This window comes from Alligator sinensis, unplaced genomic scaffold (assembly GCF_000455745.1).
Source record: "Alligator sinensis unplaced genomic scaffold, ASM45574v1 scaffold566_1, whole genome shotgun sequence".
NCBI lineage: Eukaryota > Metazoa > Chordata > Crocodylia > Alligatoridae > Alligator > Alligator sinensis.
In genome coordinates, this window is record NW_005842017.1 from 1,831,677 (window position 1) to 1,853,498 (window position 21,822).

A 21,822-nucleotide genomic window follows, 5' to 3' on the forward strand; every position below is an offset into this window, starting at 1 on the left:
TGCTGAACACCATGCAGCCAGCTTGTATTTCCCAGTGTCCTTCATGAGTCCTCTGAGCCAGGGCCACATGTATCCAACCAGAGCAGTCTTATTGCTCCTAAGGGCTGGCTGGGAAGGAGCAGAGCCTGGGCACAGCTGAACCACTGCAGCAGGGGAAGTAGTTAAAGTGCCAGACTCACCTCCCCTGGAGCAAGCATGGAGCACAGCAGGAGCTGTACATCTCTGAGTTCCAGTTTCTTCCCCAGGCATACTGACCCTTGCCCAGGACTATGCCTAACAGCCCAATCAAGTGCTTCCTCTGAACATTTGTTATTTCATTATTCATGGAAATGGAACTGAAATGAAAATAACAAAAAGTGTGTCCCTGTTTACCTTTCCATGCATGAGCAGCCGGATGGTGAGGGTAACATTCAGGCCACCTTCGGAGACTTTTGATTCCATTTCCTACCAAGGTATGGGAGATGAGCGTTAGGTAACAGGGAGGCCCCAAGGCAGGACAAAACAGCCCTAAAATAATATCACCTGCGAAGACAGAGAGGAAGAGCAGTTTTATTACCATCTTCCTGAAGAATGAGAGGCTTACCAGATAATCTCCCTCTTTCCGTGACATCTGAACCCCAGAAGCACACCACTTCATTAGAGCAAGCAGCTTCTGAATACAGCCACTGACCTGATGCTCAGGGATCTCTGCACAATCACACTGAGTAATTTTACACTTTCTTTGTTAATAACTTGGACTGATAGATCCTGCTTTCCCTTCTTGTGAGAGCTTGGGCCCTCAGTTGGCCTCATTTTCCGGGCTTTGGTCTTTCATTACTAGCTCCTTGATCATTAATGGCCTGAGATCTAAAAACTGCCTTCTACAGAACATTAACAGCTGAGTGCCTTGCACACTCCTTGAGGTAAGGTTCAGAGATCACTGACCAAAGGAGTGAAATAGAGCTCTCATTCTTAGCTTTCCTGAATACCCTGGCTTTGTCTGCTTGTTTTTGTAATTCTCAGAGGGCATAGGTGTACTGATGTGAGACATGCCTCCTTGCTTGTGCAATGTAAAATGAGCTTTCTACATTGCCACTTCCCTAGGAGATGGGAGATGCAGACTGAGACAGAGAGAACTCAAAACCAAACTCTGCCAGTTGTCTTTTCTCCATCTTGCTTAACCCACTCTCTGTTAACTCAGCTTAGGACATGTCAACACTGCCTCTGTGCCACACCTGACAAAGTTGGTATGGACCAGGCCTTACCCACCAACTCCCATTGTGTGCATGAAAAATCCAGCCAACGTTGCTGCCTTTGAGCAGCCCTGAGTGCATGCACACAAGTATACCCAAAACAGAGAGTCTAAGACCAGTGATGGACACATGCTAAGCACCTCTTTCAGGAGATGGAGCATATATGTGTAGGTGGGGAGCCTAGTTAGCTTTGCTTTCTAGAAGGAAGAGTCTAGCTATATTTACGTTCTGTTGATCTATTTCTCTTTGTATTTCTCTACTATTTGTCTTTGTAGACTGCTTAAATAGCTCTCCCTTTCCTACCACTTTGCCAGAACCCTCAACTTCCTACCTCTCCTACAGTTCCCAAAATCTCTTTATGTCTCAGCTCATTTAATGTACTTGTCTTCACCTCCTCCATACCTTTCCCTGGACCCTTCATGACTGGTTTCCTCTCCAATCTGCTGGCATCACCCTCACAAGGGTCTCAAGCAGTCTAAGCCATCTTTGCACCTCCACTATTCTTAACTCTGCTAGAAGCCTGATTAGTCCTGACAAAGTACAATAGCCATTGGGCAGCTCTAACTTACTCTCTCTCCCACAATGGCCCCAGGGCTGTGCTTGTAAGGCAAGCAGTGCAGAGGCACTGTAACAGTGTTCTTTCACTTACTTTTACCACCTGGGTAATGCTGGGGGCTGTTTGTCCCCCCTTTATGGACATTTATATTATCAAAGAGGTAAAAAGTGCAGGAAATCAGGGGGAGTGAGCCTCATAGGGTGTCTCTTAAGCTCCCACCCCCACCACACACACACACACACACACACACACACACACACACTGCATCTCCTATACTCTCATGCCATTTTTGCAAAGAAGGAAATAAAGTCAATTTTCATCACCCAACCACATCATAATTTACACTGAAATGTCGATGGTGATGGGGCATGGAGCCTTTGGCCCTCTGTGTGAGGCACAAGCTGGGATTGCAGCATATCAGTGGTTCAGATACCCTCTCAAATCCACGCAAGGGCCATGGCAATGCAGTTTACTAAGGAATCACTTTTGTTATCATTGCAGCCTGTACCAATGCCTTGCACTTTACACAGTCCACAAGGAAGGTGGACATGGCCAACTAGATGCAGAACACTTAAGGATGTTGGAGGGTAAGAAATGTAAAGGAATCTCTGATATATAATTTGTTTCTAAATAGTCTAATTAAAGACTAGACAAATAGACACATGCATAGGTACAAGTGCCAAGATTGGAAGGAGAGAAGCACAAATCAGTGATGAGTATCTGAGCAGTAAACAGAAGTCCACTTTCTTTGCTCACTGCATGTTCTATCTTGGAAAAGGTCTCCATGGTGAGTGAAAATTAAAGCCCTCTTTATTGAGAGAAGAGAAAACCCATCAGAACAGATTTCAGAGGCCTCCTAATCCTCACTTGTTTAATGCTTTTTATAAATTACTCTATTCCCTTCTCTAAATTAACAGAGCAAAAGCTGCTCACTAGTGGATCCTGATTCTTTCCAAACTGTTACCAACAATCTTTGCAAATAGAAGAACACCGTGTCTAGGAGTACAATCTTGCCATAGGCAAAAGACCATGGAGTGCTCTTAGCTATCTGCCAGCTCAATCCATCATACTCTAGTCTGACTGCAAAAGGTCTCTCTTCCTCATGCTACATGTGATCTTGGCTACAACTGCAGCACTGAGAGAATATGTACATCCAGGAGGGCTGGTCTTAAATTAGACTGACCTAGACAATGATGGCTAGGTGTGCTGGCCTCTGCAGAAAGTTGCATTCCCCAAGCAAAGGCTGGGATAAGCATAATGCTGGGCCTTTGGAGGAAGGGAGAGAAGGACAAAAGAGACACAGGACACCTCTGGCCAGAAGAAGAAAAGCATTGTTAGGATGGCAGAAGGCAGGCAGCCTGGTGTAGCCATCGAAGGGAGCAGCTAACAGTTTCAGTTCTTCCCACTTCTTGAGTGCAAATGGAATCAAAATGGCAGGGTGATTTTGCTATGGACTGTTCATGGTTTAGTCAGGGCAGGGAACTGGACTAAATGACCTTGTGAGGTCCGTTTCAGCTCTATTTTCCTACAATCCTATGTTAGTGTTAATGCACAATGTAAAATCCCTTCCCCCCTCATATACTAGATGCTATCCCTGAAAGATCAAATTGGCTCCAACTTATTGCACAGATGGACCCAGTAAGAACGCCAGGGAGAGACAACGGACCAAAAATAAATAATGAAGCCAGTCCATAGAATATACCCCCCAGGATGTTCTAGCAGGTCCAGGTCAGGCACTTCCCCATGACTATCCATGGGCTGCTCCCTCCAATCCTGGTCCCCAGCATAAACACACTGCCATTTTTCTCCAATCCAGTTCCTTTGCTAAATTAAGATGAATACAAATGGCGGATTGGGCACTACAACCTGTATCTGCATCTAATTACCATGTATGTGTTTAAATATGCAGGAGTGAGAGAAGGATTTTAGTCAAAACATTAGCAGGTATTTGCACAGCAAGGCACTTTTCAGGGTAGAACTGAACTTGCAAAAGCAGCTCAAGGAGGTTCCAGAAGAACAGACCGCAGGCTGACTGCATTCAGTGCTGTAGCCTCACTGCAAATCAGGCTTGATCCAATTAGCAACAAAGAACTGGAATCAGACAAGGTAAAAAACAAATAGGAAAAGCTAAAGAACCTTTCCATTATTTAGCCAACATGACTGAATCCATATAAAAGTGGAATGGGTTATACCCAGAACAGGAAAAGGAGGCTGAAATGTTACTGGGAGAACACATTGGCAAGTTCCTTGCCAACATCTAAACCTGGATAAACCAATTTCTACCCAAAATTTTGTCATTCTAAATGAATCTGTATCACTGTTCAGTACCTGGAAAGTAACGTTGGAAAAATCAAAGAATTACAATCATAGATGGTGGACTGCTGAAGCCTGACATGGACATTTTTAAAAGACATGGAACATCAGTTGTGTCTGTGTTTGTGTATTTAGCAAATTTGGATTGGCTAGATCAGGGGCATCAAAGATCCAGCCCACAGGTCGTATTTGGCCCACAGAGCCCCATCATTGGGTCCTTGGTGCCTCTCAGTCTGGACTTGACCCATATTCCACCAGCCCTGGATGCATGCTGCACGCAGTGCTTTTCCAGCCAGCCTGAGAACCACACTGCAATTAGTACTTACCCCAAATTATCCAGGACCTGCACTACACATACTGCTAAACCAAGCTGGTCCACAGTTTCAAACCAGCTGGAATGGGTGCCACATAAGCCAAATGTAACGGACCGGACCAGGCACTGTGTATGGTGCAGTCCTAGACAGGCCAGAGCCGGGGCTAAATTCACTGGTTCTGACATGTGGAGGGGAAGGGTCCTTCGGTCTAATCCAGCCCATGGGGCTGGCCTCATGCCATTCATTTAGCCTATAGACCAGCCCCTCATCACTTATCCAGCCCATAGAATATACCCCCCCATGATGTTCTGGCAGGTCCAGGCCAGGCACTTTCCCATGGCTACCCATGGGGGTGGGAATCTGTGTTTTTTCTTTTTTTGACCCGGAGAAAATCAGAGCAAGTTATGCTGCCTCTGCAGCACTGTCTACATCCCTCTAACACCTCTGTTCAGTTTCATCTCCAAGTACACTGTCTGAACACAGAATTTCTCTGCAGCTAATTCACAGATTCATAGACATTAGGGCTGGAAGGGACCTCGGAAGATCATCAAGTCCAGCCCCAGTTTCTCAGAACGGAAATATTGCTTTATGTGGCTCCATCTAACAGAAAACTACTTGCATTGTGTCCTGTATAATGCCTTGCAAACTGTAGCTATTCTGCTCAGGTTTGCTTAATCCCTTAGTATATTAGTGCTGGGAATTTACAGATACGTGATTTTGTCATCATGACTATGAACATCTGGTGCTTCCCTTTGCTCAACCCAGGATTTGTTTGTCCTTAAAATACAAAAGGGAACCACATCAAATCTAAGTGGGTCCTCATGGATGACCCTGCTTTGGCAGCTACACTGATGCTAAGAATTGTTGCAATGAAAACAGGCACTTGGGATTTATAAATACTTGTGTATAAAGGCACTTGTGTATAAAGCACAGCCTTAACATCTAAAAGCCTAAAGTGCTATAGACTCCAAGGAAGTTCAAACTGAGATCTGAGTAATGCAGCTTGGTTTATCTCTGGCTGAGTCCTTCTCAGGTTTTTACTGGTTGGGTGTTTTTTTTTGGCAGCTGCAACATTCCCTGATCCCATGAAAGCACAGAATTTTTCCTGCTTATGATCATAGCCAATTACCACTAATTGGTTGAAGAAAGCCAAAGAGAGGGGAAAGATAAATAATGAATCCGATTTTCAGTTGCTATTGGGAGGCCACTGCAATCTACAACATTGGTTAACGAAAGGTAGGTCATACACTAACCTAATATATTTCTTTGATAAAATAATTGATTTTCTACAAAAAGGAAATGCAGATTTAATTTCTTGGACTTTAGATAAGCCACATATGACATTACTAGACAACATAAAGGAGATGGAAATGAGTACAAGAATTGTAAAGTGGATAAGAAACAAAGAGATCACAGAATAGTAAGGTTGGAAGAAACCTCAAGTGATCATGTACTCCAACCTTCTGTTCAAGGTGGGATCATCCTTGACTAAACTACCCCAGTAAAGTTTTCTATGTAACCTAATGTCCGAGGATGGAGATTCAACAACCTCTTTGCATAGCCTGTTCCAATGCCCTCACGGTGAGAAAGTTTTTTCTGAATACCCAACCTAAATTCCCTTGCTAAAAGATAAAACCATTGCTCCTTATCCTGACCCCTGTGGCCACAGAGAATAGTCCATCTCCATCTTCTGTATAACCACCTATCAACTATTTGAAGACTATTTTCAAAAGTTCCCCCTCAGTCTTCTGTTTTCCAGATTTAATAACCCTACTCCAGGGGTTTTCAACTTGTTGGTTGTGGACCACTGGGGATCTGCAGACTATATCTAAGGAGTCCATGAAAGATAACTATGATCAATCAAAAGTATGTGAATACCCACACTTACAATTCAAAGGGGTCTGCGCCTCCATTCAAAAATTTTTAGGGGTCTGCAAATGAAAAAGATTGAAAACTACTGCCCTAGTCCTTTCAGTCTATCCTCAAAAATCATGTTTCCCAAGCCTCTAATCATTTTTGTCACTCTGCTGGATTCTTTCAAATCTGGCCACATTTTTCTTGATGTGAAGGTCCCACAACTGAACACAGTACTCCAGATGGAAATAGTTCATGCTGGTAGGTGAACCATCATGCTGAAAGAGAGGTTACCAATGGGGTACTAAAAAATTGGTATGTTCATTAAAGACACTGGCTCAAAAAGTAGGTGTGCGCTAATGAAATTTGCTGATTATACCAACTTGGGAGCTACTGTCAATACAGAGAAGGATTAGAATTCATACAGGAAGAACTGGTTGACCTTGAGGATTGAAGTCACAGAGATGGGATAAAGTTTATTAATACAAAGTGCAAAGGCATGCAATTAGGAACTAATAGCAAGATTTTTGCTATATGTAGGGTGGGATTATCAGTTGAAAATAACAGAGGAAGACAAAGACTCAGATTTACTTGTCAGTCACCAATGTGATCAACTGTAACAAAGGCAAATGTGATCCTAGAAGTCTCAGGTGGGTATTCCCAGCAGTGATGGGAAAGTTATAATGTCATTGGCTAACCACTGTGGAAACACTGTGTATGATTCTGGTCACTAGGGATCCTGATTTTCTCTAATAAAAAAATCCCAAATTCTCTGGTGCAATCACTTACCCTCGAAATCTTCAAGAGGAGACTAGACAGTCACCTTGCTGGGGTCACCTGACCCCCAGTTATCTTTCCTGCTTGGTGCAGGGGACTGGACCCGATGATTTTTCAAAGTCCCTTCCAGCCTTACAATCTATGAATCTGTGAAACTACTGTAGAATTGTACAGGGATAAGCCAATATGAATTGATGAATTGATGAAAATGGAAATGGAATTTTTGGAGACTACAGAACTAAACAGAGAAAAGATCTCTGTTAAGTTTTTAAGGCCACCTATAAAATTCTATAGCAGGGCCATAATTCTCAAACAAATTCTATAGGACCTTTTACCTATGAGATAAAAGGGGTTATCATACAAATTAGAAGCTTAAAGCTTTAATCCACCCCCATGAAGTTATGCCACTGCAGCCCCAGCAATAAAGCATCTTTAATCACACAGTTGCTATATGGTTTGCAGAATGTGCATGAGGAATGGAGATCAACATCTCTGCCAAACAAGTTCCTTATCACAGATCCTACAATCTGCCTACCCGGCTTCAACCTACCATGCCATCAGTGGGCTTTGCTGAATAGGTTCTGAACAGGGCAAGGTCTGTGCGCTGCCAACCTCCACTGTTGGGGTCCTGGCAACAACCCAGACTATAGCTTTTGCAAAACACACACTACGTCACATATTGTCGATGACTGCCTGCTAAGTTCAGCAGTGAACTACTGGAACTGCACATGGTCACTGAGGATGCTATCATCTAGCTCGGCGATTACACACACGTTGACTGACTGACTGACTACATGGTTTGCAGTACCGGGTGGGAAACACAAGTCAAGTGCCTGTGCTGCCTGATTCAGAACATGGACTTGAAACTGGGACTCTCACATTCCCAGCTGAGTTCCCTACACTCCAGACAATTTGATGCCATCCTCAGTGCAACTGCCAGAGGAACTAAGCTGGTGTGAACAGCATACGAGATGTACACCCTGCAGAACAATGGAAGGGGGGGTACAAGCATGCCACCCCTTGCACAGGGGAAGACTAAAAAGCACATTGCAGCCCTGGACAGACTGAGTCAAAACTTACTTTGCAGGGCTGGTCAAATTGCCACAGTTTAAATTGTATAGTTTACATCATATGTATTAATTAGAGACTTTTATTTGAGGTATAACCAATTTCAGGTTGACTTTTCCTTAATTGTGATTTTTTTTTTTTATCTTCTTCCATACAGAGCAAATGCAGAGCCCTGAATCAGTCTGTTATGTAAATGTTTCCAATTGATTGAAAAAGTGGGTCATGTGTTAGCCAAATGCTCCTGGCTTTAAGATTTATCAGCATTATTAAATTAAACACGCTTCATGCTTCAGGGAGCAGGAAAGCTACATTGGCCTTTTCTTAATCATACTGGTGAAAGGTAAGTCTTTTATATTTTAGTTCATAGACTCAATGGAAAACACAGGGAGCAACACAGCAGAGGCATTTGCTTTATGTACATGTCTTTCACCATCCTGTTAAATCTCTACAGAAACAAAGAGCCTAAAAACAATTCTTACAAAAACACCATTTTGTTATTTCAGAACAAAGCATTATATTTGGTACCTAAAATGCGAGAGGCACCATCTAAAGCTTTTCTTTTCCACAGGTCCACCATCTTCCACTTACTGCAAGGAGGTTTGCAATGTTTAGCTTGCCTTTCTCTTTGCAAGCCCTAAAGATACCATTATGTTCAGTCCAGTGGATAAAAAAAGACAAGAGTCCAAATTCAAACCTAGTGTAAGGCAGGTGCATCTCCACTGAACTTACTGAAGTAGCATCCGCTCAGGGTCAGTATACATGATACATTTATATCAGCGCTACCCACTCTTACACCCATGTTGAAAAAAAAAAGGATGAACATGTGGTGTACAGCCCTACCCAGGTGAAACTACTTGGACTCCAGCAGAGAATTATTCTGGTGGGAGGGGGTGGGAATAGATTCATAGACATTAGGGCTGGAAGGGACCTCAAAAGATCATTAAGTCCAGCCCCCTGCCCCAGGGGCAGGAAGTCATCAGGGATTATAGGAATGCAGTAAACTACACTGATAAAAGTTACACTGGTGCTGGTACATGGCTTCACTTCTGCCCCAGAACAGTCATTAGCTCAAAGTGAACAGGCTATCACTATTCCTCGCCACCTACTAGCAAAGCATTGTATTGGCAGCCACTGCAGCAGCTACTCTGGGGTGGGGGATAAGGGGTATAAAACTACACTGATGATATAAGTTACACTGATGTTAACATGTTGGGTATCCAGGCCTCTTAAAATCTGAGGGCTCTATTAGAGATAAAAAACTAATTCCTATACTGAACATGTGGTAAGGGAGGTAATCAGCCATTGAGTAGCACCCCAGTCCCACTCCCAATAAAAGAATTTCTGAGTGTACTGGGAACAAGTTCAACATCTTCCAATGGCCTAGAAAGAATCCAGTAACATTCCCCTCTCCAGCCCTGCCAAGATGGCTAAATGATGTGCAGACAAGGAGAATGAGTTTGAGAAAAGGCATTAGAGAGCCCTCTCGGCAGGCACACCTTATGGGAAGGAGGGCTCTCTATTCACTGAGAGAGGGAGAGAAGCCCATTGCTCCCATACTGCAGGCAGGCCCCCCGCCCATCTGTTCACCCACCCACAACTGTACAGATAAATTATGCCAGCCAGGAGATGGATAGTACAAAAATCTCCCATCGAGAGGGAGCTGATAGTGGGATACAGTGGTGGTGGGTATATTATGAGTTGTAGCCCAGGAGCATGGGACAATCCAAGTGCAATGATTCAATGCATACAAAACTCAGAAGAGGGCCATATATATGTGACAAACACTAATAAAAATAAGTATCACAAGCAAAGGTTTGTGGGATTGCGCTAGCACTTGAAAGGAGCCTCCCTAGTGACAGCACCTTGCCTAGCAAAATTAGAATGAGAACCGCACTTCCTGCATCTGCCGTAGGAAAGAGCCGTGAGCCCTCCAGGCCAGGGCTGTACAACTTCTAAGTGGCTGGGGTCTCCAGGCCCCACAGACACACACCACAGGACCGCACGCCCTAAGGATGCATGGCATGCTGCACACTGCCCTTTGAGCCCCCTTCTCCGGTGCCATACTCTCATGGGCCCCCAATGTGTTGCCCAAGCACCATCCCTGCTGTACCACATGGGCCCTGATGTGCCATGCTTGCACCTTGCAGGCCTCCTGCAAGCATAGATATGAAGCATGCTGCAGTCCCTCTGCACCACCCCCTCCCCACTGCAGGGTGAGCAACACCCACTGCACCGCACTGGTGCAGAAGTCATGCACAGTCTTTAGGTCCCTGTAAACCATCCAGCTCCTCCCTCAGCCCCTAGGTTGGGGTGGGCAATTATTTCACTTACTGAGTTTTGGCAAGCCATCGAGGGCCACATGACAGGCAGCCAGGGGCAGATAACTATTAATTTTCTAAATTTTTTAGGGGCCTTGCGGGCCAGATAGAATGGCCTGGCGGGCCGTATCTGGCCTGCGGGCCACATTTTGTCCACTCCTGCCCTAGGTCCACACTACCCCCTGCCATCTCCAGGGGCGGGAGCAGGCAGTGAAAGCTGGAAGAAGGAGGGAGAGCCCAGGGACTCCAGCAGCAGCAGACCAAAGCAGGGAGTGGTGCCTGGAGAATGGGCCACAGTTTAACCCTTTGGGGCTACATGCAGCTCTCAGGCTACCAGTTGGACAGCCCTGCTTTAGCCTAACCCATCCTGCTCACATTTCCTGTCTTGTCAAACACTTGTAAAGCTTGGCATAGAAGTGGCAAACAGATCCCGTGCCAGTCAGTACCCACCCTGTTCTCTCACGTATGTTGCTAAGCCAGCCCCTCCCCCTTCTGCACATTTATCTTGATGCACTAGGCGTATAAGTCACACACTATCAAATCCTCTGCCATGTCCCTACAGGGTTTGAAATGATCTGGCTATAAAAATTAAACAAACACCCACATTATGAAACCCAGCATAATTAATCACCCGGCTGCTAATACAGGTGAGTAAATTTGGAAAATTATTGTAAATACTGTTAACAGCATTTTCCCATGGGAACCACTAAGATACAATTATAGGAACATTATAGCAGAGCTTGCTGTAGCTCTTCTCCCTGACAATTAGCTAACTGTAGAGAAAGTGAATACACAGCACAGAACAGCTATGATGCCTCCTGCCCCCTCCAAGCCTTCTTAACCCCTGTGCTGCTAGAGACCACAGAGCTGAGCCCATTGCAGTTGGCTGCTGTTCCACCATCAACCCTTTGGGGAAAAGTCTCTGGCAATCTTCTCTAGTTCCTGATTGCGGGGCTCCAGTTCGCATTTCCTCTCGAGTTACTTAAGCTCCACACAAGCTGGGCCTACCCTTGTCCTATTTATGTCCTACTCTGCAGTCTTCCACTTAACACAACTCACATTCATAATACCCCCTCTTTGGCCTCACCTCATGGGCTCTCAAGTCTTTTCTGTCCCAAGCAACTCATGTCACTACAGAGGCTGACTTCAAACACCACCCGCAAGGCCTCCGGTCCCCAAGCATCAGGTGCTATCCTTTCTCTAGTCCCAATCTCACCCCATTCCTGTGGCCCCTGCAACCACTTGTCTTTGTCCTATCAGCCATAGATCTGCCCACTCTTCCTGCCCTCCCCTAGCCCAGCCTTCTGCTTACAGTTCTGCCCCAACAACAGTCATTCCCAGGCCCCAAAGTGAAGTGTTAGTCTGGAGTAAAGACTTTGACTGAGCCATCTCCAGAAAAGTGAGCAAATGCCCCCACTTTCCACCCCCCCATTACTATTCCTTCACTTGCTGTGGACAGGCAAGGAGGTAGTCAGAGCTGCTTGCAGTGTGCTTTGATATAAGGTGACTGTACCAGGACCTAAAAGGTCTACAGCCATGTACTTCCATTTACAATAGCCTCTACAGTACCATCCCAAAGCAAGGGCCTGGGGAAGAATTGCTGGAGATTATGGATGTGGAGTCACATGAAGATGCTTCATCCTCCATCCAGACCATGATTGACCACTACATAAGACAAAAAGGCCTCAGTCTCTAATACCATTAGCCCTGTGGAAGTACCTTTACGGTGAGAGGGGATAGGCAGCCAGAGGAATCCACCTGCTGAGACTCCAAGAGAGTTGGCTGCACTGGAGTCAGGGAGCTGAAGGAAGAGCACAAGATCCAGACCAACACTGTACTGTGCATATTTCAAGATACTAAGAAGAGCTTGGCTTCTGCAGGGACAGCCTTCTGTCTCCAGCATGTCAGGTTGCTATATGTCCTGCTGCCTTTTTAGCAGGGCAAAGCCCTATTCCCAAAGGAAAAATGCAGAGAAATGCCACAAAGGCAATCTCATGGTGCTTTGCTCCACCCAGAACTCTCTTGCAGGAGGGTGGCATCTCCAAAGCTCAGAGAAAGAGAATCCTGGATCCCTGGCCCCCTACCCACTATCTTACCCCTAGACAGACCTCCTCCCATAAAATGCATGGTTCATAGATTCCTTAAGCTAAACACTTTGGAAGACTTTATATGAAAATCTCAAATTCACATGGACTAACCAGGTCTGACAGTCCTTGTCAGGGTGGATTGTCTTATTGAATCCACCAATGGGAAAAGAACTCCTTGCCCCTGCATTAGTCCTCTACTGTGGTCTGCAAGCAGAGGTGGCAGTGACAGACATTTCTCCTCTGTGCTCTTTTTGTAGGAAGATAATTTACTATCTTGTAAGAAATTCATGAACATCTCAACAAAGAAACAATTTCATTACCCTTACACTAAACTGCCATCATGTATAGCCCTGCTCAAACACCATGCTCAGATACAAAATTACTTTTTTTTTCTCATGACAACAATAGAGTTGGTCTGGAAATGCACAAGCCACCCTCCTTCCTGACTGTCCTAGTACTGTACATGATACGAAAACCAGGCTGGGGTGCATTATGGGAGACGTAGTCCAGTTCAGGAGTCCTGTCCACAGAAGGTAATAGTATCTTGAGATGCACACACTACGATTCCTATGAGGCTTTGTCATGGTGTTTCAAACAAAAACATTTTTTTCAGACAAAAGTTTGGGGATTTTGACCTTTTCCCCCCCATCTTCTTTTGAAATGTTTTGATTTTGGGTGATCAGATTTTTATAACATTTTTCACACTTTTTATGAAAATTTTGCTTTATCAGAAATCCAAAGTTCCATAAAAAAAGAAAAAAAATAAATCACAGAAAATTATCAACCAGACCTAAATAAAACGTCCCTAAGGAAGATGTTAGATTTGTCACCTTATGACACCAAAAAGACTCAAACTGGTTTTCTAAATCCTAAAAACAACACTCAAACTTATTTCCCCTTTATAAAAAATGCACACAAAAACATTTAGTAAACTTTACAGGCACCTCAGTATTTCAGGATTATGGATTTAAGCTGTGAAAGGTGGCCAGAGACAATGGCTTAATCCCTATTTACTGCAATACACCAGCATTCAGGAGACCAAAATAAAAACATCAAACTTTGTTGTCTAAAAGTAGGCCTTTAAATCCCTGGTTGGGCACCTACAGAAGGATTTTCTGCCTTGATTACAGTGCTGAGCAGCTACAGTTCTGACAGGCTTAGCTGGTACAGTGCACACACACTATCACTGAAAATTAGGCCAATTGTGTTTTGTTGTCTCACTTTAGGTAGCCAAGTTTGAAAACGCTGGTCAGTAGTATCCTCTGGCCATGACTACCCAGACAAAGCTACGCACTCCAATTTCTACCCTGGGGCTGCTTTTAAGCTGTTTCCTGATTTCCTTCTGTGGAAATGGCATCATGTCTGAAAAACTCATAGCTCAAGAAAGCAGATTTATCAGGAAGGGGGGAAGGGAGGAAAAGATTGTTTAAACATCTCCATTTATCATCTCCTGAAAGTAAGAGCCCCATCCCTCCAAAAAACTCAAGTCAGTTGGTAATGGCAGGTAAGAATAAATAGAGAAAGAAAAGCTTTTGCTTCTCCTGTATGTTACATCTTCCAGTTCCCCTCTTAATTGAGGCTTGTTTTACTTAAATACAGGCTCTCCCTCTCCTCTCTCTGCTCATCCCCCTACAGATTGATCCTGCCATTAAGACCTAATCCTGTGATTTTCACTATTGCATTTTAGCAGCTGGGAAGGACTAAAATTCAGCAAATTCAGGATTATGACGTCAATACACCACGATCAGGCTAGAGACAGAAGGAGCAGGAAGAAAGATTGTGGTGGTAAAAGGTAAAAGTCTATTAATCCCCAAAATACAGACTCAATATATAGTAATATATCAACAATTAATAGAATTATGTTATTAAAATATTCTGTGCTCTGTGTAGCTGAGTAGCAAGTACCATGTAAAAGATGTGGAAGAATTCCTATTGCAAACCTGTGCTGTCAATTGCTTCTAATTTGGCAAACCTTAACCATTTGGGCTCAAATTTTCCAGTGAAAAAATAGGTCATTTTATTAGTAATTCCAATCTTTATGATGCTTTCTTGTTCCCTCAGCTTCAGATTTTCTTTATCCATTATTCATCTCTAACAAACCTTGATTCTGATATTTTTGTTCTAATCTTATTTTCCTTGCTTCCTTTCTCAAATCTCAGACCATCAGATTCTGATTCTGCTACTTTTCCACCCCCATTTTCATCATTAATCATCCCAAGGCTTTCAAACCTGGTGTTTAGACCAGTCAGCCTACCAAAAACAGCCCTCATTAAGGGGGTAATTTAGCTAAAATCCAAAGGGCACAATTCTCTTCACTTTCCTGCTGGACCTATTAGCTGCTATGATATTCATTGCAATCTACTTCTTTGCTGTGTTTTTCTGCATGTCAGTGATTTTCTTGTTTTCAACTGGTTGATCTTTTAAAGTATCCCAGGAAATCATTCTCTCATGATCTCACACTCTCAGCAGATGAGTTCTAGAGCTCCATTCTCTATCACTTTCTCTAGTCCCTTTGTACTTCCCTTTGGCAATGTATCCCAGCTCATGACCTACACCACAAATTGTTTGCTCTTGACAAGCAATTATATCCCACCTTTCTTTCTTTATTCTTGTCTATCCAGAGCTCTTTCAGCCTGTCTTATCTCCTCCTCCACTTGAATAAAAGCCAATTACTTCAATTTCTACAATAGCGATCCAAAGTCCTCTCTTCAATTACTTCAATCAGTCCAAATTCACTCAGCATGTCTGATACAGGCTTTACTTTATTTTTAACATCTCTCCCTCTCCCCCCGTCTTCAGTTCACTGGTTTATCAACCATCTGCATTTTATATTTAACACTACCACCTAAATCGGTCCTTCTGCCCTCTTCCCTTTTAATCAAAAGTCATGTCAAAAGTCCAGCCAATTCAAAGAGTCCATTTGGCTAGCATGGCTAATGCATGATAGAACGAGGTGGCTAGCGTTATCTCCAGTCACCTTTCACATCCATTCTGGAACAACCAGACATCCATTTATAGCTGGATTGAGCTTGAGCAGCCCTTGGCATAAATCCAGAGCAAGGCTTGCACTCATGTCTCTGAAGCCATAATGAGATGCCTTACCTGTTTTGCCACCTCACTGTGGCTCCTCTCAGAACATTATCCCACTAGCTTGTTTGCTCCATTTGTTCCTACTATGAAAAATGTTCTTTACATTGCTCCTGCCTCTCCTACCAGTTTTCTCCTTGCTGGCCCCAATTCTTGGGAACTCTTCTCTCTCCTTTATTTCCTTAGGGCCAAAAAATATTGTCCTAGAAATATTCAAGTAAGCACGACTTATCTGGTCCTAGTGCTAGCAATATATGTTGCTGTCCATTGATCTCAGTCACTAATCTACCCCTCATTATGGTAGTTATTGTGTACTTCACAATCTGCAGTCCCCTCACAGTGCCCCTTGGGGGCCAGGCTGTGGTAAGAAAATGTAGAGGAGCTGGACAGGATCCAGAGAGAAGCCACAAAGATGATACAGGGGTTAGAATGCATATATCCAAGGAAAGGATGAGGCACAGTGGGTGAGTCTATATGTTCGTTAATGTGCCATAATCATGGTGCATTAAGGTCGTGTGTAGATTAAACAAGGGGCATGTGTGCATGACACTTTAAAGCGGGTTAAATGCTTTTGCACCACTTTAATGGTGTTGGTGTTTGCACGTGTTGGCAGCATATTGTACACTAATTCCAGCCGCTGTAGCAAATTTGGTGGCATAATACACCTTAAATGACTTGGGGCAAAGTAAACTGAAACTCGTCCAAAGAGTTTTAGTTTGCTGCCCTACAACCGTGGAGTGAAGCACTGGGCTCCATGCAGCCCAGGGACTCTGCAGGAAGCCCGGCAGCAGGTGTGGAGCCTGCCTGCCTTTTCCCTGGAGCCTGCCTGTCTGCCTAAGCTGTGTGGGTGCCCAGTGCTTCCGTCCGCAAGTGCAGTAGCCCCCCGGGACCGTCCAACCCAGGTGCCGGTAGGCGGGTGCTGCCTGGGGGAGGGCCGCCGCTGCCACAAAGGGAAGCACCAGCCTCCCCACAGCCCAGGGACTGCTCTACCTGCCGGTAGCTCGCCCTCCCCTCCCCACTGCCAGAGAGGCAGGCAAGTGCACAGGTGTGTGCACGGCACAGGTGTTTACTTTGCCCTAAATGGAAACAGTGTTTTTAAAAACCCACTGCATCAATTTAGGGCCCCCGTTTCATCTATACATGCCCTAAATTAGTACCTGTAATTACAGAAATTATAGGTACTAACTTAATGTGCCATAATTGGCGCTACTGCACGTTAGCACCAGCACATGCTTTCTTGTGATGCTAATGTGCAGTAAACTAATTCTGCTGTGCATTAGCACAGGTTTTGCCTGCTGTGCTAATGCGCAGTAAAACTAGTCTGCTGAGCTTGTAGCATTTCATGTAGACATGCCCAGTGATGTTTAGTTTGGAGATTAAGGGGGGGCAGGACAGCAGTTTCAGATTTTGAAAGGCTGCCATAAAGAGGAGAGAGAACAATTGTTTTAAATCTCAGAAAAAGCTTCCTTACTATCAGAGTAGTAGTAAAATTGAACAAGCTGCTCCAAGTAGCTATAAAATCTCCATCATTAGAGTTTTAAAAAAAGGGGAACTAGGAAGTGATTCTGGCACTGCCTCATCATCCTGACCTTCAGGTATTTTACTAGCCTTGCACCGACCTTTGCCTACAGGCTGACCCTGGTGGGATAGTATTAACTCAAGCATCAAATCATACACAGGCCTTTGACTGCACATTCACAGCATTTGCAAACTAATCTAAATTGCAGTTTCAAACTAGCCTTATTGCTTGGGGATGAGTTATTTCAGATAAAGCCAAACCGAGAGAAATCTTCACTCAGAATTATGCTGAATGTATTCTGAGCCTCAGGAAAGTCCAGATTCATTTCCTTCTCCCTTTTTGAGGCTTCTGTGGGGCTGCAAGTCATCATGCCAAAACTCCCTAAGAAAGGTTGTTGCTGTATCTTCAGCCTGACCTGAAGCACCAAGTTCTGGAAAACTCATAAAAAGCCTCATGCCCACAAGACTGTTTGCTACTTATAGAATCCACACTTTGGGTTTATAAACAGAATCTCTGAACTTTTGGTTGTTTGCCTTTAGTCTGAACAGCTTCCCCGGGCAAGATTTTCTCCTATGATCAATCTCTACTTAGGACAAGAGAGGGAAGAGACCAACAGGAAGCCAGAATAGGTCCCTCTTTCTGTGGGTCAGTCTGCACAGGTCTTGGCATGAGTGGAGTGAAAGCAACCTTTATGCTCCTGTAACCTGGCTCAAATATTTGGCCAACATGGATTTTTCAAAAACGAGTCAAACATACTCAATCCAATTTGCTGCTATGGCAAGGTGATGGACTTTGTGGATGGGGGAGAGTGGTCAAAGACACCTTGGCTTTACCAAGGCTTTCCACATTGTCTTCCATGACATTCATTTGTAAACTAAGGAAATGCAATCTAGAATAAACTACTGTAAAGTGGCGTTACAGGTCAGTCTAGCCCTTTAAGAAGGGACAACCAGCCGTGTTGTAAAAGCCCAAAAGCTATGGGCACTTAGCTAATCAGGCAATATTTCTGTAGCAGCTAAAGCCCAGAGAGGAAAGCAGAGAGCTGCAGGTGGGAAAAGAAGCCTCTTCTATGGCCCAGAGAAGGGCTAAAGCATTTGTTTCAGCTCATTTATTTGTTTGTTTGGTGCAAGGACTATTGTTTGTATTAAGAGCATAGGCAACAGAAGGCCAGGGCTCAGGCAGAGGGCTGAGCCCCCTCAAACTAATTTCACGGCAGCTGGCAACAACAGCAACACCACAATGCTGCTCCATGTGCAGCCAGGCCAGTGCCCCACATGTGCTCAGCTCCACATGGCTGAAGAAGAGGCTAACCAGGCATGTGTTGCACCACGCACAGCATGATGGGAGTTGTAGTTTTCATGCTGACACATGCACTCACCCTCCCCCCCATTATATCTTCTCCCTCCATCTATGGTTAAGAGGCTTGGCTGAGGGGCTCCCAAGGAAGCAAAGTCAGCCTCCATCACAGTAAACACAGTAACCTGCTTACGTGCAGATACAGAATAGGTTGGATCATTGCACACAAAATGCAGTCATCATTGGCTTGATGTCTAACTGGAAGGGGTGTAAAGTGGGGTTTCCCAGAGGTCTGTCCTGGGTCCAGTACAGTTCAGTAATTTAATTAATGATTTGGAGGATGGAGTACATTGTGCACTTAGTAAATCTGCAGATGACACTAGGCTGCTTAGGGTAACACTATTTGGAAGATAGGCTTAGGATTCAAAATGGTCTTGATAAATTAGAGAAATTATCTGAAATTAATTCAATGACAGACATTCAGCAGGGACAAGTGGAAAGTCCTGTACTTACAACAAAACAATCAAATATACAAATACGGATTTGGGGAGCAAGCAACTATGCTACAGTACTACCGAAAGGAACTGGGGACTGCAAGCTGCAAGTTAACAGCGTGCTATTGTTGCAAAAAAGACAAAAACAAAAATAATAGCATATTGGGATGTATCAAAAGGAGCACTGCATGAAAACCATAGGAAGTAATTCTTCCACTCTGTTCAGCACTGGTGAGGCCTCACCTGGAGGACTGTGTCCAGTCTTGAGCACTTCATTTTAAGAAAACAAATAAATTGGAAAGAGTCAGAGAACAGCAGTCTAGAATAGTCAGAGAACAGAGGTCTAGGAACCATGACTTACACAGAAATATTGGAAGAATTGGGACTACCTAGTTTGGAGAAAAGATGACAGTGTAAAATTGATAACAGTCTTCAAATACAAAAAGGGTTGTTCTAAAAAGGAAGGTGATGGAATAATCTCTGTGTCTGCCACAGACAGGGCAAGAATAGTCTTAAATTGCAAAAAGGGAAGTTTGAAGAACTTTCTGACTTTGATGGTGATTAAGCATGGGAAAACATTATCTAGTGAGGCTGTGGTATCTCCAACATTGGGAGTTTTTAAGTACAGGCTAGACAAACACTAGCCGGAGACAGGGATGATCTTGTCTTGAGCACAGAGTTGCAAGGTGTCTCCCTGAGGTCCCTTCTGACCTTGTGTTTCTGTAAGTATTGCATCCAAGGCTAGCTCAGACAGATGTATTGGAGAGAAATTTTGCACTTAAATATAGATGGTTGGTTTCAATAGAAACTTAGTGTGTTGATGTGGACAGAAGTTGACTCAATGTAAGTTTTACTCTTTTTTTTCCTCTTAAGAAATGGGTGTAGGATGGTGGTGATTTGGAAAGGATAATTAACATGAAATTAACATTTGGTTTGGATACATTACAAACTTTTTTGCAATCTCCAGCCCATTTTTTAATTTATGGAGATAACCCTAGTGCTTCTGTTAATTCAAAGAAGGGGAATTAAACAAGTAGTAGAACTACAATTTTGTATACCTTCAACAGAACCAACTTGGGAAACTAATAAGGGTAGCTAGCAACTCTCTCTATGTGAGAAAATAGGATGTAATGCAACTGTCCATGTGTAGCTGCTGGACATTGAAAATACAGTGGACATAGAAAGCAATAAGTTCAGCTTAGCTACAAAGTGCTATACAGTTGTACAAAATTCTAGTCCACAGCAACATTTAAAATATCATATCAAACTTGAGAATTAACAGAATACAGTAATACCTACTAACATACATACTAACATGTGAACTGGAAGATCTTCACTGTTCCAGTATCAATGATACAAGTAACTCAATTGCATGGTATTGATAATTTTCTACCAACTTTGAGGTATTCTGGGTTCTAATAAGATATAGGATATGATAGGATAATAGGATATTTTAACTGGTACAAGTGAAATCAGAACCAGACCCATTAATGTCACATAGTCTTAACATCTTTCACTTCTGTCAGCAGTATGACAGGAGCATATAACGGTGTTAAAATAATGGTACAATGTTAGCAATATTCATTAACATGAAAGATGAATGTAGATGTAGTTCTTCATCCTAATTATCAGGAGGATAATAGAGACCCTGAATGTAATTATGGTGGAAAAATAACTTAATTTGGCTAAAACAACAAACTGCTGGCAAGCGCACTTATTACACACGCATTTTTTCCAGTTTTCTGTTTGGGTATTCAAAGCCAAGGAATACTGATGCTCTACCATATCATCATCTTAATTACTTAAAAACTGCCTTCGGTATTGCTAACTGATCAGTTAAGTTCAACTACACATACCTGCTATGTCACTTTTTTTCCATTCAGTCACTGAAAGCACTGCCAGTCTGTAAACTGGAGCTAACCACACAAGGAGTATGTGACTCCTAAAACCTTCCTAAGTAGAAAATGAATTAAAAACATGCAGAAATGTATTATACAATATGAGATTTTAGAAGGTCATTGGCAAGGTTGCTGTGTTCAGACCCTAATATAAACTAAAATGCCAGATTCTTTCAGTGGTGCATATCAGAAATAACTCTACTAGACTCAGTGAAAACACAGTTGCGGAGAACCAATATGTGCAAGAGGAGAAAGACTAGTCCATGAATTTCAATAACAGATATACCTGTCACATCTCCCCAATCCTTTCAGGGTGAAAAATCAATTAATAGGGCTTGTCAATGCTATGAAATTTACAGTGGTTCAACTACACTGAATTTAAACTGATTTAAGTGAGTCTTAAACTGGATTATGCAAATCTACATTACAGATTTTCACATGTTTAACAAAGCTAAGCACACATGCAAAGCTTTGCAGTAGTAGAATCTTGATATTTTGGCAATGAGAACTAACTGGTGCAAATGAAAGCAAGCATTAATACATATATACCGGCATATGGGGACTACTACTGTAAAATGATGAGTTGCAGGGAATTGACAGCCTATGAGAAACTTTAGACCCCATTTGCTTGGGGAAAAGAGTTTACAGTGGGCAGACTGATCTCCCAGGATTCAGAGGGAAGTTGTACTTTCTCCTTGGCAAAGTCACAAGGAGAACGATAAGTGCATCTTACAGTGATCTTACAAAGGACTGGAAATAAAGTCTGCCCTTTAATACCTCAGCCATCAGAGCTCCCAGAAAAGGCTGAGCAGAGACCCCAGCATTATCAGAGCCAGAGGGTGAGTTGGCAATGAAGAAACAGCCAGAGCCAGGTATTTCCTTGCTTTTTAGTCAGACTATGATACCTGAATGTCTTTATTTGCACATCATTGAGAGCCAAGACTCCAAGTACTCTGTGGGAAGCCAGATCTGTAGTAGCTCTGCTACAGAAGATTATCCTGGGAAAGAG

At 43.4% G+C, this 21,822-nt stretch overlaps 1 protein-coding gene across 28 annotated transcripts in view; it reads right to left on the reverse strand.

Moving 5' to 3' along the window:
• PCBP3 (poly(rC) binding protein 3) overlaps positions 1-21,822 on the reverse strand; it is a 247,485-nt gene that overhangs the window by 89,704 nt on the left and 135,959 nt on the right. For 25 of the 28 annotated variants that reach the window (XM_025202249.1, XM_025202248.1, XM_006022070.3 and 22 more), the window contains one exon: positions 373-444. In XM_025202249.1, the coding sequence (XP_025058034.1) occupies positions 373-444 (72 nt within the window). Of the gene's footprint in view, positions 1-372; positions 523-21,822 lie in introns of all 28 variants that reach the window. The other 3 variants (XM_014519201.2, XM_025202263.1, XM_025202262.1) reach the window with 1 other exon arrangement.